Raw genomic sequence first — 17,798 nt, forward strand, 5'->3', positions numbered from 1 at the left:
GAACTATGTATTACATATAACGTGTATTTAACATTCACAATAACACCAGACTCCCACAAAATTTGTATTCGCAATTCTAAAACGACTTAAGTGATTTCTTCGTAAAGTCAGATATGCTCTTTTCGAAATAGCATTGTCAATTACATAAAACATTTTGACCTAACCAAAATTAACCCTTGTAAATTAGCCTAAGCTAACAGAGCGGTTAAATAACTAGAACCCTTTGGTCCTAAGTAAATAGCAGACAGGGGTTAATGACCGGTGTCGTAAGGTCAACCCTCAAAGGTCAGACAGCCAAGGTCGCGACATTGAAAGTCTGCGTCATCCTAGATTTAATTTTAGGGTTATATTTATTTTGGTAGATGGAGTTGAAAGGATATTGGGAATGTAGTTGATATTTTTGGTCTGAAATTGAAAACTGTCGTTCTGAAATCTTATTTTCAGGAATATTGTATTTTTAATTTTTTGCGTATGTATAACTATTGACTTATTTTAAGACTGAATATTTTTATATTGTATTGTATATTACGAAAACCTTTGTGACAAAATTGATTTTAAAAAATACTAAAAGCATCAAGAGCACATTTTTGCAATGTGGTGGAGAGCGAAATTTATTAAAGAATATAAAAAAATGTCAATAAAAAAAATCTGGTTGTAAGATATATCGGAAATCGAACTCCATTCGAAAGTGATCATTATTTTCTTAACAGCAATAACAGTTACTGTGGTGAACCTAAACTCCACCTAAACTCCTTCTACTCTATGGTAGATGCCATATATTAATCATATAACGATTTGGCATTCTCTGTCAATATATATATCAAACACGTAATGCTTGAAACTTGTCATGGTAAAAACTCGCCTCAGACGGACACCAAACTTGAATGGTCAGACACCTTATCAGTTAATGTTTGGAAGAGAAGTTCGAACAGCATTACACTGCATGTTTAGAAACACCCATAAAAAAACTACATCGAAACATCAAGAGATCAAGGTCAGACAGTTGGAAGTCGGCGAACGAGTACAGGCCCGTGACTACACGAGTGCTAAGCACCATTGGCAGTTTGGTACTATCACAAGACGTCTAGGCCGACTTCATTATGAGATCCGCACCGACAACGGCGATGTCTGGCGCCGACACCTCAACCAGGTGTTGGCTGCATCTTATATTCAGCAGAACAGCTAAGAGGTTAGGAGGGGAGAAATGTGGTGAACCTAAACTCCACCTAAACTCCTTCTACTCTATGGTAGATGCCATATATTAATCATATAACGATTTGGCATTCTCTGTCAATATATATATCAAACACGTAATGCTTGTATTTTATTAATACATAATAGTTACAAATGACTGTCCAAACACAAAATTATCGGTGCCATTAATTTAAAAAAACAAAATGTCAAATTTGACAGCTTTGACATAATTTGAATACGGAACTGTCAGCTTAAGTTGCAGTACAACGTTGACTAATCACGGATTAGTTGATGTTAAGTGGTACAAACTAGTTTGGGCAATGTTTACTAGTTTGTGACGTCACTTGCCTTATAACGGTATCGATTGTATGAGATTTTTATGTACGGCTTCGTACATTCTCAGAACCTTACTAGTATACATAATACACTCAGCGGCACGGAATCTTGGCCAAACACTTATCTCGCGATAGCAAAAATTTTAAGTGTTTCAGTTGACGGTTTGTAGTGCAGGTAGGTCAAAAAAATGTTTACTTCAGCTCAAGAGGGTAATTCATAACGATTGAGTGCACTATGACGTTAGTTCTGAGCTTTAGTTGGTTCGGGTCATTTGAGCGACTAAGTTGCAAGTTTGATTTTGTGTGATGTTAAAGGTTTTCTGTTACATTTTTTTACTTTTGTGATTTCCTGTTTGTTATTTCGTAAGTAGGCGTGCTTTTTACCAATAAAGGATGCCCCTGACACCTGCAAAAGTTGCACAAGCTATAGCACTGATTGACCAAGGGATGTCACAGCGTGAAGTTGCTGCTGCACTTAATGTACCTCGATCATCAATGCAGTATGCCCTGAAACGATACCGAGAGACGGGCAGGTACACCCGCAGACCAGGTAGTGGAGGCCAAAGGTGCACATCGGCTCGAGACGATCGCTTTATTATCTTAGAAATTCAAAGAATCCGCTACCTCACCGCAGTTGAGATACGCCAGCGACTTCAAATTTCAAGAGGTGTGAATGTGAGTGAGCGTACGGTGAGAAGACGAATTGAGGAAGTTAATTTAAAAGCTCGTAGGCCAGCGCGAGGTCCACAACTCCTCAGACAACACCGAGTAGCTCGACTTCGCTTTGCGCGAGAACACGCTAACTGGACGCATGAGCAATGGGCAAACGTATTGTTCAGAGATGAGTGTAGGATAGCTTTACGTGCTCCTGACGGTCGGGAACGAGTGTGGAGAAGAAGAGGAGAGCGATTTCTACCAATCACCACCACACAAACAATGAGTTTTATGGAGGCTCAATAATGGTTTGGGAAGGCATTAGTTCCGATGCACGCACGGAGCTGGTTATTGTCGATAATCGCCTTACAGCTATGCGATACATCGAGGAGGTTCTTGAGGAACATGTTGTGCCTTATTCTGGATCCATTGGACACGAGCAATTCAGATTAATGCACGATAATGCACGCCTCCACGTCGCAAAATGCGTTGAAGAATACCTGGAAGAGGTCGGTATTCAAAAACTGATATGGCCAGCGCGAAGCCCAGACCTAAATCCAATAGAGCATATCTGGGATATGCTTAAAAGGAAGATTAAGTCGGTATCCAACCCTCCCCTAACTTTAAACGAACTTCAAAGTGCAGCAGTATCTGCTTGGAACAGTATACCGCAAGTTGACGTCAGAAACGTCATTCAAAGCATGCCTGATCGAATGCAAGCGGTTATAAGGGCGCGAGGAGGAAACACACTACATTAAAATGTAAAAACTTTAAAGACATTCCGCTTAGTTTCCAGTTAAAGTGGTTTTGTTTTTGTGGAAAAAGATGAAACTTTTTTTCGTGAAAGTGAAAACTTAAAAACTTTATTATTGGTGAGTTAATCTTTTAATTACCACTTTAAATATCATAACAAACACTTAATTAATCAATCTACCATTGATTTAGTAATAAAAATATAATAATATAAAAAATATCGCCAAATTCGTATGTGGCCAAGTTTCCGTGCCGGTGAGTGTATATAAGTATTGAGCGAAATGCAAAAGTTTTTATAAACGGATGTGTGTATGTTTGTTTTGATTTATACGAAAACGGCTGAATAGATTTTGATAAAATTTGGTTTTGTGATAGATTAAATCTCGGAGTAGGTACGACACTACAAACATACAAATTACTAGGATAATAACTCGAAAACGAATTGAAATTTTTTAATTCGAATAATTCATATAAACTTGGTCCAATCATATGTACATTTCTACGCGCTCTATCACTTCTCCTAATAAAACATAACAATTATAACTCAACATATTATAATAATGATTCATTTTAACTAACAATAGAAACTTAACCGTAAACTTAAAGTGTATTAATCTGGCTTTAAAGCCATTGTCTCATTGCAAACGTTTATAAATACAACCAAAATATCATGACCCCTGACTTTACACAGAACATTTCATTTCTCATACAAAATAACTCTAAAATAGGAACTTGACAGGTCAAATTATACTGGACACTGGAAAAAATGTTTAAACATTAAATCAGGGATTGTGGACTTTATGATTATAATTTTAAGGTACATTTTTATTTGTGTTTTAACTTCGACCATGAACCCACTGCCCGCGGCGTGACAACCAGAAAGAAAAAAGTTTATTCTGATTAAATTATGCACTTTGTAAAGCTTTGCTGCATATATTGTACACGCAAATTTGTATGAAAATTCATACTGCTTTTGTAGCTAAAGAACAATATTTTAAGCAGCGGACTGCGCGACTCTCCTTTGTAATAAGGGGTTAATTTTAGAAAAATGTTACCTATAATATTGATACCTACTGGGGTTTGGTTTCGTGTTATAAGCTATTTTTTTGATAAAAAGTTTTTGTGCCTTATCAAGAAAATAATGTCATTTCATCCTACCATGAACTTTTGTAAATTCAATGTATGAATCACTAAAGTTTAAGGTACCAATCTTACTTATGTAATTGCGTAAGTGTTTATTGATGTCTATGACACTAAACTAGTCTATACTAACGGAGTATGGTTTACTTTTTCACATAGTTAGTCCATAACTTAGATTAATAGATAAGATACTTTTCAACCTCGGTAATTCTTTAAGTCGACAAAATCACGGGCAGAAGACAGTAGCATCAGTAGTTTGATAAAATAACTTATTAGGTCAGATTTTAATCAAAATGCCGACATGTGTTCATGATTCACAAGGATCTAATAGATTACGAAACATTATGAGAATGTTTACAAAAACCATTTGTTTTTATTAAAATTGGTAACTTTATAACTAACCTGATTTAGTTTTGAAACTGCGTCATACACAGTTCAGTATAATTGTGTTAACAATACAAAATAGGAGCCATAGATGACCCCAAATGCAGGCACTGCAATGAAGAAGCAGAAACCATGAAACACATACTGTGCGAGTGTGATGCTTTAGGAAGGAAAAGAATGGATCTTCTAGGATGCGGTTACCCTAAACCAGAAGACTACAGGCTGCTTCCGGTGGGGTGCATAGCAAAACTGATAAGTTTTGCCCTGCCCCCCAACGTCTAGAGTAGCAAAGGAGGGGGTGACACAAAGGATCAGGAATGGTCGAAGCGTCAGCCAGGCATTAACTGGCACCCCCACCCCTAAGATAAGATAAGATAAGATAATTGTGTTAAAAGTTAAACATATTGTTACGTGTTTTCATTTTTTGGTTAAAATTTGTGACGTGACAAATTATTTATTTATTTAGGGAAAAGAAAAAGTTAAAAAAAAAAAAAAAAATATTATTGGACAACTCACACACGGTCATTTGATTCCAAACTAAGCAGAGCTTGTACTATGGTAACCAAATAATTGATAAACATACTTATATACTTCTAAATACATACTTATATAGATAAATTGACAACCAGGCTCAGAACAAGTACTCGTGCTCATCACACAAAGATTTGTCCCGGGTAGGATTCGAACCCACCACACGCGGCGCTACGGTTGTTACGGCGAGGTGACCGCTTAAACCACTGCGCCAAACGTGCAGTTACACGCTTTTTTTAACAAAAATATAGACAATCATTTTTATAACTAATTGATAGCGATGTATAGAGTTGAAACAATAATTATATAGTTTTCGCTTGTTCATACATATGCATTGTAAATAATCAACTATTGTAACGAAATAAGCCCCCAAGCGAATTTATAGCACTACCAAATATGGTTGAAATCGGTTTAACAATTTTGCTATGGAAATTTAAATTGATATTTAAGAAAATCATCACAGCGATTTACATGTCCAGATAGTACGGTCATCGAAAATAAAAGTTCCCTGGTCTCTACCTATCCCTATGTGGTCAAGTATGATTATATACATATATTATACATCATACATATCGTACATATGTATGTATGATCATCAATTCATTTACTTTCTTTCGGTATCCGAGAGTTTAAGTGATTAGGTCTTACTCCACAACTATGGTCAAAATTATATTTATTTAACAGTCTGTACCCATTAAATCAACGCAAAATATAATATATATTTTATTTGTTATATTATTAATACGGTAGTCGAGACACTATGACGCAAATTACTTCAAGTGTTTGGTCCTTGTAAGATAATATGATTCATTGTGAAGGTATTTGTGACATGCGTACACGTTTAATTAATATTAGGAAATTGATGTTTTTTACAAGAATTTGACCTATTTAATAATTAGTAGAAAAGTGAAGAATAATATGGGTAAAAGTTGAATAAGTAGTAGTTACATGAACTGTAGTATTGAAAAGAAAATAAAATTGTTGTAAATGTTAAAATAAATAAAGGTTATCCTAAATGACATATAGTAGAGAAGTCCATAATTTTATAACTATACGATTTGTATGATATACACAATTCCAAAAAAACTAAATTTCAAGTTATTTTTAAACCATTATTCACGAATTCCGATTGTATACAGAGGCGAATAGACAATGGTAAATAATTGAAAAGGAAGTAAAGATCCGTTTAGATCAAAGAACATTAATCGTTACGACTAAGATTTATTGAAACAAAAAACTAGTCTATGGCCTACCCCTAAGGGAATAAGACATGATTTTATGTATGTACAAATTAGAAACCATTCAAGTATGAATAAAAAATTATCAAAAAACAATACCTGAACCGCTTCATAGCACCGAAAAGTCCGTGAATTGCCCAACATGTTAAATTCTTTGCAACAACACACACGCATCACAGCACAACAGACAACTGATATAGAACACTGATAATCAGTTTGACTAATTCATAGGCTTATCTTTGTGTACGTTTTGCAAAAGTCCCCGGCCAAGTTGAGCCAAGTATATTTTTCTTTGCACAATTATTGAAATTATGATTTCAGTGTTTCTGTTCCTGAAATTGTCCGCGTGAAAAGATTTTTCTGGATAAAATGTATTTTATGTGTTTGTCCAAGTTAATAAATACTACCTATTTGAATACCATATTTTATCAGAATCCGTTCAGTACTTTTTGGGTGAAAGAGTCACAATAATGGTATCAGTAAAAGTCTATTTATGATATTAGAAAACGGTATTGTTTCTATGGTGTGTTCTACAAAGATGAAAATTGTTATTAGTGTGAGGAAAAAGTAAAAAGAAAAATACTACTACTATGTTAATTATTTGCTCAGCGTGATTTGGCTATAATATATTTTTATATAGTGAAATATCAAACAATGCTTAAAAAATATTATTCTATTTCACAATATACTAATCGATGAACAAAATGTGCTCTTTTTAACTTAATTCAGAATGTAGAATAGCAAGAAAAATCACATAACTTGGCGCAAATCTCACAAAACACGAATCGATAAGATATCCATATCTACTTCCTATATCGAACACTCATCGCAAATAATCGTGACGCGATAATTCCGCTAACATATGTGTAATTTTTACAAACTTTGCATGTCCCTTATCGGTTATCTACAAATTTTGTTACTTTTATGTGGTTATTTTTCACCATAATGTTACATCAGAACGTTATATTTTATTTTTTAAATGATTCATTTTGATGTTTAATCAGTTAAACTTTGACTATAGATAAATATAAAACACGTTCTGCACAGATGCAGAAAATATTACATTTTTGAAGAAAAAAATTTGTATAAAAAAATATGTAGAAAAGTTGCATAAAGCGTTTTTAATATACTCCATAATCAGAGTATAATAATATCCTCCAAGCCAATATAGGGCTACGGCGGCCAATTTTATAAAAAAAACAACTTTGCCCATAGTGTCGTGCAATACACAGGAACACTCTCTATTGCTTCACTCTGATAGCTGGGTGGGACGGATAACCGACACTATCTGTCTCACTTGGCTACCCATCTCTCTTTATGAACTTTACTTAAGTTTTCTTTAAATAATGTTTAAAAGTTAAAATGAACTCGTTTAAAATATATTTGCCTACGTGACAATATAAGAAAGCGTTACAATGAATGTATGGGGAATCCTGAAATCATGACTGCGTGAGTAAAATTTACAAAGAATATAATTACGTTGGTTTGTATTGTTTGCGTTTGTATGTGTGGTTTCTATTACGTATATGATATACGTTTGAAATAACTGTGGTTATTTATACTAAATCTTTATATCGTGTGACTAGTGGACAATTAGTGACAAGATGTATGGATATGAATGAGGCAAGGGAAGTTTCAAGTGGCTTTCTTTGGTCGCTGTCTACCGCTACGCGAAAAAGGCATGATATTATCTATGTTTGTAAGTAGAGGACAAGTATGTACCATGTTCGATGTCAGAGTGGTTCAAGTCAATAGTAGGACTTTGTCATGGCCTAAATAGGAAGGATATAACATCTCGTTATGAGATGACATGGTATATTCGTTGTGTGAAACAGGACATAGCCATGACAAAGATGACAACTGATTAAGATGATTTGAGTAAGAAAATATATTTCGGATAAGATTATAATCTTCAAAAAGAGTGATCAAGACTTTGTTAGTTTTCTTACCGGCTTTACCATCGGAACTGGTGAAACCTCCGACTGCAATCTTCACTACGTTGACAATGACACTTGTCAATAATTTTGACACTTCATTGCATCACAAAATACAATCTGGGAACGATTTTTAAAGTGACTTTTAAAGCACGGGGACATTCAGGTGATGACAATGAGTGCAGAAATCTTCCTACACGTGATAAATGCAAGTACCGTTGCAATTACAAAGTAATATTTGAGTCATATTGTTTACTATTTACGTAGTAATAAAGAGGAAATAGTAATAATCACGTTGGCACTGGTTTATGACGTATAACATAATATAAAGACGTTTATTATAGGGATACAGGAAATTACCGTTTAATGTTCTGAAGGAATAATACAATGGCGCCGACGTAATATTTTTTACAGACTTCAAAAAGGAAGGAAGTTTTCATATTGTGTGTGTTAATTTTCAATAATTTGAGGATGATAATAAAAGCATTTTTCATAAGGCTCTACTCCCTTTTTCTTGGCTAATGATAGATTGTCATTATAACGGCTATCATAAGTGTTAACATTTTGCCTAAAGCACCTAATTATAATATTGTTCATTAAGGGTGTTAGGTTTATTTTATATTAAGTAGTTTCAGAGATAAGCACATAAAAGCAAACAAACTAAAATCTTTACTAACTTACGAGTATGGTATAGATTATCAAGTGGATATTTTATTTTGGATTTAATAAGGCAAACGGATTATATTGTTATCTACTAGGCACAGTGTGTACCTACTGAATATACCAACTCCCACATTCCCGGATACTACTGATAATTTTCTATGATGAAATCTTAATATAGTGTGTAATCTTACAATAAAGAATTAGTACCTTTTGATTATTTTTATTAGAGTAAGGTAGTTTTTATTTGTCACGATTTTTGTTTACATTTTTCTGATAATTACACGCACACAATTTTAATACTATTTATTTAGTACTAGCTAACCCGCGCAACTTCGCTTGCGTCACATATAGAGAATGAAAACTTTCCCCGTTTTTGTAACATTTTTTACTGGTGCTCTGCTCCTATTAGTTGTAGCGTGATGATATATAGCCTATAGCCTTCCTCGATAAATGGGCTATCTAACACTGAAAGAATTTTTCAAATCGGACCAGTAGTTCCTGAGATTAGCGCGTTCAAACAAACAAACAAACAAACAAACAATCAAACAAACGAACTCTTCAGATTTATAATATTAGTATAGATTTTTTACTGGTGCTCTGCTCCTATTAGTTGTAGCGTGATGATATATAGCCTATAGCCTTCCTCGATAAATGGGCTATCTAACACTGAAAGAATTTTTCAAATCGGACCAGTAGTTCCTGAGATTAGCGCGTTCAAACAAACAAACAAACAAACAATCAAACAAACAAACTCTTCAGCTTTATAATATTAGTATAGATTAGTTTTAATTTATAAAAGGAACACTAAAATCTTTATGAAAAAGTAATTAGTTAAAATTTTGTATTGGAAGTAATTAATTTAGAAAATTGTAATATTGGAAATTTTACAAAGGGAAATTAATAAGGAATATACAATGGTTATAATATATTACGTGCGATGTTTTCCCCAATCCTATTCACAATTACGGTAATAGCAATCAATTTATCCTATAACTGTCCCACACTCCCACTGCTGGGCAAGAGTCGCTTCCCGTAAGAGAGGACTCAGGCTTTAAATCTACTTAAAACTATGAACTCTTCAAGAACTGTCTTAAAGAAATTTCAAGTATGCGAGGTTTTTCTTTGCCTTTATTTTTATTACACATGAAAATTTCAAAAAGTGATTATATTTTGCTTTAAGTTTAAAACCTAGTCCACTTATACGGAAGGCAAATGTTTATACCATTCAGTTTTTAGATTTTTTTAACTCCCATTTCTATGTAAGGATCTCCTCCCGTAAAACGGATAGATCAGGTCAATCAATGATCCACGGTCACCAAGAGCGGGTTAAGGACCCAAAAAAAAATTGCTGTAAAATAATATTAAAATTATTAAAATAAAGTAAAACAACATACCGCTGCCATAGTATTATATCTAATTGAAGCCATTTTTTTAATCCCTTCAATGCTCGTACGGAAAGGCGAAGTTGGTTTAACCATTTTTACAATTCAACACTGTTATCAACACTAAAGTTATTTGTTTAGTACAAAACAATAATATAAATCCACAGTACACTTATTTCACATTAAAATTAACCACTTTATTGTACAGTTAGTTTATTACTGAGCTTGTTACGCGACATAATACAGTTTTATGACAGTAAGGATGAGTAATTGAAGGATAATCGTACTTATTTAATACGTCACAGTAGGGAATTAAAAGCTAAAGTACATCGGTTCTTGGGGCCGCTACTCCACTAGTAGATACTGAAAAAATAGGTCAGCCGAAATATTGCCTGATGTAGTTAAGTGTACCGTTTGGGTATTGAAGTCCTAGAAGAAATCGAAAAAAAATTGCAAAGAATCGTTTTGACCTCCAGAATTTGATTTGTTTACCAATAGATATTATAATAGTCACGCCCGAATTCTGGGCGATGATATGAACCCCATCAGTCGGATATATCATTTCTTACAGCCAGTATATGATAAGGGGAATTCTTACCCCTCTCCTAATCATAAGTGCCCTTCTCCCAATACCCGTAAGTACCGCAAATCATGTATGATTCCCTCATATAAATTTTGTAAATGCATGCAATGCATTTAAAAGGTATCAAAATACCAATGCAATAGCTAAACTTAAAGTAACACATTAATCTTAAGATTATGACCATATTTGTAATTGAAACCTTAGTTTTTTCCTGTTATTAAAACCTGCGTCACAACGGCCCACAACACTACAATTTATTCATAAAAAGCGGCACTTTTGAGAAAATTTATTCAACTGTCATAGTGACCTATAAAAGGTTTGCACAGAATTTGCACTTGACAATGATACGTCACGAAATAAACTTTGGAATCGGAAAAACCTTTGTTTACTTATTAGTAGTATTATAAATTTTGAAAGTCATGTTTGGTTAAAGGTCCTACATTTTTTTGCACGTAGACATATTTCGTGGGAATAAATCATTACTGTTCCATTGCTGATCATGTCTCTCGGAATGAGTTCTTGAGTTCACAACGCTGGCTATGTGCGAAACAAAGACTGTATTTTATATATTACTAGCTGACCCGCGCAACATCGCTTGCGCCACATAAAAGAGAATGGGTCAAAATTTTCCCCGTTTTTGTAACATTTTTTACTGGTACTCTGCTCCTATTGGTCGTAGTGTGATGATATATGGGCTATCTAACAGTGAAGGATTTTTTTAAATCGGACCAGTAGTTTCTGAGATTAGCGCGTTCAAACAAACAAACAAACCAACTCTTCAGCTTTATAATATTAGTATAGATGTTTGATTAAATCTCAGTCGTGATAAGTTTCCTTACAATGATTTTACGCCACCGTTTAAGTTATTGATGTTGTATAGAGATTTCCTTATCGCGAACGAAGATATTTCTGTGATGCAAATTTTCTTATCGGGCACATTAATGATGATGTGCTATGTTGATGTATGATTGAACAAAATAATCTTTCATTACTGCAATCATGTTCCAGTTAATACCTATCCTTAATTTATACTTCCTTAGGTAATGAGTAGGTATAACAAGATCATGCGTACAGTAACCGATGAAATTATCTTTTAACGTAGACCAGCTATTTGCCCTCGACTTCTTCTGCCCGATTCCTCCAATAATCAAATATCCTACGTCTTAATCTAACCTATATATCCGTGTGCCATAATTCATCAAAATCTATTCAGTCGTTTTTACTTAAAATGGTAGCATGCAAACATCCTCACAATTTTTTATGTTTATTGGCTGTACATAAAACTATGATCTTATCATAACTGCGGTTTATAAACAATGCCTTAGCCCTTTACAACCGCTAAGCTCACTAAGTATTATAATATATGGGTATTTTTTACCACTACAATAGAATATTGACTCATGTTGATGCCTAATACATTGTTGGCTGTGTAGGCTTAAATGGTCGGTCACGTTGTTGGAGAAATGTAAGTAATTAAATAAATTATGCAATTTGGTGTGTTACAAAATTAAATGTAATGTGGTCCTAGCCAACATTCGATAAATTTGAACCAGCAACTACGCAGGACTATTTTCATAGTGACCAAGTGTGTGCCTTAAACTAAAATACTCTCTTTGGTATAGCTTACCGGTACCGGGGAAAGGACAAGCTCAGGATCGACCTTTTTGGGTGTACTCTGAGGTCCGAAATTAACAAAATTTCTAGAGGCAGCCAAATTCAGAAATGTCTTTTTGGCTCTATTTACTATCCGAACTCAGGACATTATCGTATGGATAATGGTCAACCTAGTTATTCAGGCCACCTAAACGCCTTGAACATATTTTAGTGGACAACGGTCATCTCTAGAATGTCCGCGCTGAAGGTTGCTTAACTATGAGTGTCTCAATTTAGTAGGTAGGATTGCTGGTTGACGACAGTGGTTGACGATTTACCGAACTTAAATTAAACCTAATCTACTGGTCCGATTTGAAAAACGCTACGGTCATTAGGAGCGGAGTAGCAACGAAAAATGTTACAAAAACGGGGAAAATGTTGACCCATTCTCTTAGGTGACACAAGCGAAGTTGCGCGGGTCAGCTAGTTAAGTATAATCTGTTTCCTATTCCTATCTACTTCCTTATATATTTTCCTATGATTCAAGAATGGAGAATAACTAGGATTTAATTAATTAATAATGTTTTATTACTTACTAGTTTACTCTGATCTACTTAAAAAGGCGTGATTTTATGTATGTACACTACATAGTATGTTTTGGTCGTCCTCCGCTCGCATTGTTTTTTTTAATATCCTATGTCTTGTTTTAAGAACGTTATCAATAATTTTATTAAAATCGGTCCTGCCGTTTTTTAAGGGTTTATCACATATATGTCTAGGGTCCCAGTTGTGTATATCATACACTATACTAACAGCTAATCATGAGATCTTGGATTCTTTTCTTGGGACAGGTTAAGTACTATTGGTATTTTCTATTTTATTCTAGAGTATTTCTCAATAGTAGTTTGGTAACGTGCCCGGTATATGGCAATACGCTTACCACCTATTACATGGGACTAACATTGTTAATGGCAAAACGCGGCTGTATTACATACACCTCTACCTATATATAATACCTTTGGGCATATAAGGTGTTATGTCATGTATGTAGTTATATATCCCTTTTTAAAATATTAGTACGAAGTATGAATATGTTCATCGTTATAACATAGCATTTTATGGATAAAATAAAAATATGGTTTTGCCCATTTATGGTGGTAAAGTGGTTACTATGGACAATTTGTATTTAGGTAAATCGAATGACGCATGGGATTTGGTATTGTTAGCGGTTTTGATGATTAAATAATAATATTATGTGACAAGTACTATCGAGTATCGAGCAATTTTATATATTAAAATTTCACCTGTAGCGCGATTCTAAACCACTATCGACCATCAACTACCGGCTAGCTATTGAGATATTGTGTACGAAACCTTTATGAGCGCCTCTAGTGGACACCTTAGGAACTATTTTTGCAGTACATTTAAAACATATTCTTGACACTCGAGAGCACCGACTGCAGAGATCTTCTACATTCAATACTTTCTGGACTACCTAGTAAGCGTTTGTCATTTAAAATTGCTTAAAAAATTGTTCTAACAAATTGCGCTAGGGGCGCTGATCTACATATTTCCATATAATATTTTTAATAGCTACTTGGTTATGATAAGTCGAAAGCACTTTGAAATCACTAAAAACTTTGATACAACATCTCTCGACAGCTTCTTGAAAATTGATAGTGGTCAAACATCCCTCCTTTGGTTTATTAGATTAGAAAATTCTTCTTCTGATATATTTTTTACGCTACGTGACAATCGTTTGATTTGCCTATGATCTATTTACGTACAAACCACAGTCAAGCAATCCAACATTTGACCTAATTCCCGCCTCGTAATGATTCATCTTCATTAATCTATTAAATAATAAAATTACTATTAAATGAATCATCATTATATGTGTCATAAAGTCGATAGGCGCCACTGAGTAATGACTTAAAGTCATTGAAGCCTTAGACTTTAGTCCTATGGAAATATATCCCATGAAATTGATGATGTTGCGGGAAATACCGGTTTTATGCATTTACGATTCGGATAAAAACGTAAACCTGTAATTCCAGAATGACATTGCATTATACAAAGGTTTTCAAGAACAGAATGAACGAACCTTTTCATAAAACAATTCAATTTTCATTGCAAAAACACGAAACCGATTTTAATTAATTTAGGAGATACAAGTGGGTTTTTAGGTATCTACTCAAAAAAATATTATAATTTTTTCAAATAACAATTTTTATTTGGCAACATTACGAGAGGTTGAAATATTTTGTGGTCAACCTGAATCGACGTATTACGAATTTAAGTTTACAGTCGCCCGGTCCTAACACTATGGTCGTACGTAATATAAAAAAAATTATTAATTGGGCATGTTCAATGCTAGTTTCAAGAGAAAAATGCTACATTAATATGAATTATATAGAGTGACCAGCCTATCCCTCTAAAGTCTAACAAGACTTGAAAGTATGTATGTGTAGAATGTGTCCACTTTCTAAGTATTACTAGTTTTTCTATACTGTACACTTTTCTAAACTTATTTTTATAAATTTTCTAGCCAATTAATGGATTTAAAGAAAAACATACATATCTGATGAGAAGAAATGTCGTTTGAGTGGAACTATGTTGACAATTTACTTTAATTTAAACTTGTAACTGTGAATTAAAGTGTAGAATATTTTGCTTTTTGTTAGGCTTAGCACTAATGTAATCATTTGACAAGGACAATTAAAAAAAAACTAGCAAGGTATCGTTGTGTGACTGAATATAGCAACAAGTCGAAAGAGAAAAATGGATACTAGAGACGTAAGCAGGGATAGCTGGTTAAGGAAAGAAAAGTCGCGCATAAAGTTAACCGGCGCCTACTAGATAAAATTATTTATCAATTTATTTGATATGTGAGTAAGTAATTATTATTTCTGTCGAAGCAATATACCCATTACTCGTTCGGTACATTTCAATAGAAGCAATAACAAACACTTAGTAAATCAATAATTATCAAAACAAATTGTTAGATAAGCCAGCGCCAGTACCGACAAAGAACCACCACATTTGAACACAAATCAGAATAAATCACGTATGTTTATCTCTTAGACATGTTAGAACGATACTTATAATAGCTAGTTTCTGACTGCGGCTTTGTTCGCGTAGAAAGCTTCCAGAAGCATAAAAAATCTTATCTATTTAATGAATTGTTAGTTTATGCTCGGAGATTCGTTCGTGTGGTTGTATTAGTTAAAAAATAGTCCTATGTCCTCCTCTGTAAATCACCCTCCTAAATTTCACTATACCTATTGACTTAACAATTTTCACGTGACGGAAGGAGCAACAAATACAATTTCAAATTAATTATTTTATTAAGTATTAGCGGCACACTTCGAGTTTTCCCGGATTAGCTAAGCAAGTTCACACACGTCCAAAATAATATGGTAGGTTTTTTTTTAAATACCTCAATTATAGTTACTAAAATACTTATTCTCTCTACAATAGTAGCAACGACTTGTGTGTTTCGTCAAAATTCGTCCAGCAGTTTTTGAAGAAGTAACAAACAGCCATACTAACTTTTATATTTATAATAGTAGTATCTTATTACCTCACACATAGACTGACCACAGAAACATCGTTCAGTGTACACTTTCGCATAAATTTGTTTGTTGTTTATACGACACCTCGGCTTCGACAAATAGATACAATATTTAACCTCTGTGAAAAAGCGTTTACACTTGACATGAGCTTGACCACATTAGTCCTATGTATTCCTGTTAGCATATTATATACCACACCATAACTCCGACCTATTATTACATACATAAAATCATGCCTACATCCCGTAGGGGTAGGCAGAGACCAGGCACCACTTGGTACGACTCCTTACAAACTTCCTTTACTTCATTCACATCGATACATCTTGTCATACAGGACCGCCGGTTACGAGTACTACGCTTGTATTAGTCTTATAGCAATTAGAAAACACCAATAACATTTTACCCGACCTGGGAATCGTACCCGAGACCTCTGCGCTGCCTTCGCATACACTTTCGGTATCACAAAGGCAATGAAATTGTCTCAGAAAAGTCAATATATTTTTATCACCATATTTTTTTAACAATAGTTTATTCGTAGCACAGTGTGTAAGGTCTCTTATCACAATAAATAAAGGCTGTAGTGATAAATAAGGAGTCGGCTGCAGCAGCCGGTCACAGGCCATACGGTTATCTGTCATATCTTTAACTTGATGGTGTTATGAGAGAGGTAACCAAGACGTGAATATTTGAGCTTCTTTACTAGAAATACGACTTTGGAGTTAAATATTTAAAACCAAATTGCACATTATTATGTTTTTTTGCTTGTGACATAATTTTCAGGATATATCGATTTGGATCTAAATTAAATGGGACTGCATGAGACACAGCACTTTTCAAATAAAATGGAATCATCAAAGGTGGCTCACTCAATGAAAAGATAAAAATATGAATTTAATTCTTAAAAAATACAAACGAAATTATTTTTTTAAATGCCGGCTAATATATGCAAAAACTGACTGATTGTTTCTTATTCACTTATAACCAAACTGATTTTGGCGAACTTTGGCATTAGTTAAAACATAGGCTACCTATTTGTTCATCAAACGCATACACAAGCGCCCGAGCGGAGTCACGCGGTCAGCTAGCTAGAACAATACTAATGTGGTGTAATACAAATATGATATAATAATATATACTTGAGTTAATTCCCGTTTAATGTTTCATAATATTATTCATGCAATACGAAAGAATAAAAGTTGAACAACAATTTATAACACTTTCAAGTAGGCATGCATAGGTTTTTATGTGCAAAATAGTGAAATTGTTGTTCAACAATGATGAATACTTCAAAATAAAAGTATACTAGTAAGTTTATTTTGTTTTTTTTTCAGTTCATCTTTAATTATTCAAAACGACTGATTATGCCAAATTTTCTAAAGCCCCTATTTCGTTTTATCTATCTAATATGTTGTATAAATACGTACGTTTGACAGCTTTTGTGCTCTCTCTCTCTCGCTATCTATTTGACCTGTACGGTGGCGCGGTCCTTTTGTAATGCTTTTCCTCTACTTTACATTTACCAGTTACCAATACACATTAAATTTAAATTTATTTAAAAATACAAACCTCTTGAAAATAAATATTTATCTACTTACACTTTTACTTTCTTGCCCCACTGTCTCATAAACTCGACAAGTGTCTGGTCATAATTCAAGATGCGTTGGATAATCGAAGCGCCAGATAACCCTCGATAAATAACATTATTGTTTAAATATAAACAACTAAAACGTTTAGTATTAGTAATTGTTATTACAAAGTGCGAAGTTTAAAATAGATATATTAGTCAGTCGTTGGAAATAGAACGGGTGAAGAATAATCTCGGTTTGTTTTACCGTTTAT

The 17,798-nt window shown here is 33.9% G+C and overlaps 1 protein-coding gene across 3 annotated transcripts in view; it reads right to left on the reverse strand.

Annotated features, from left to right (window-relative positions):
• Positions 1-17,798, reverse strand: part of LOC142980011 (phospholipid phosphatase 2-like) — a 49,620-nt gene that overhangs the window by 14,866 nt on the left and 16,956 nt on the right. The window contains exon 1 of one of the 3 annotated variants that reach the window (XM_076125275.1): positions 10,221-10,402. The exons of 1 other annotated variant lie outside the window; for it this stretch is intronic. In XM_076125275.1, the coding sequence (XP_075981390.1) occupies positions 10,221-10,304 (84 nt within the window). In that variant the 5' untranslated portion in view covers positions 10,305-10,402. Of the gene's footprint in view, positions 1-6,328; positions 6,419-10,220; positions 10,403-17,798 lie in introns of those variants that run through there. One more of the 3 variants, XM_076125276.1, reaches the window with a different exon arrangement.

This window comes from Anticarsia gemmatalis, chromosome 17 (genome assembly GCF_050436995.1).
Source record: "Anticarsia gemmatalis isolate Benzon Research Colony breed Stoneville strain chromosome 17, ilAntGemm2 primary, whole genome shotgun sequence".
Taxonomy (NCBI): Eukaryota; Metazoa; Arthropoda; class Insecta; order Lepidoptera; family Erebidae; genus Anticarsia; species Anticarsia gemmatalis.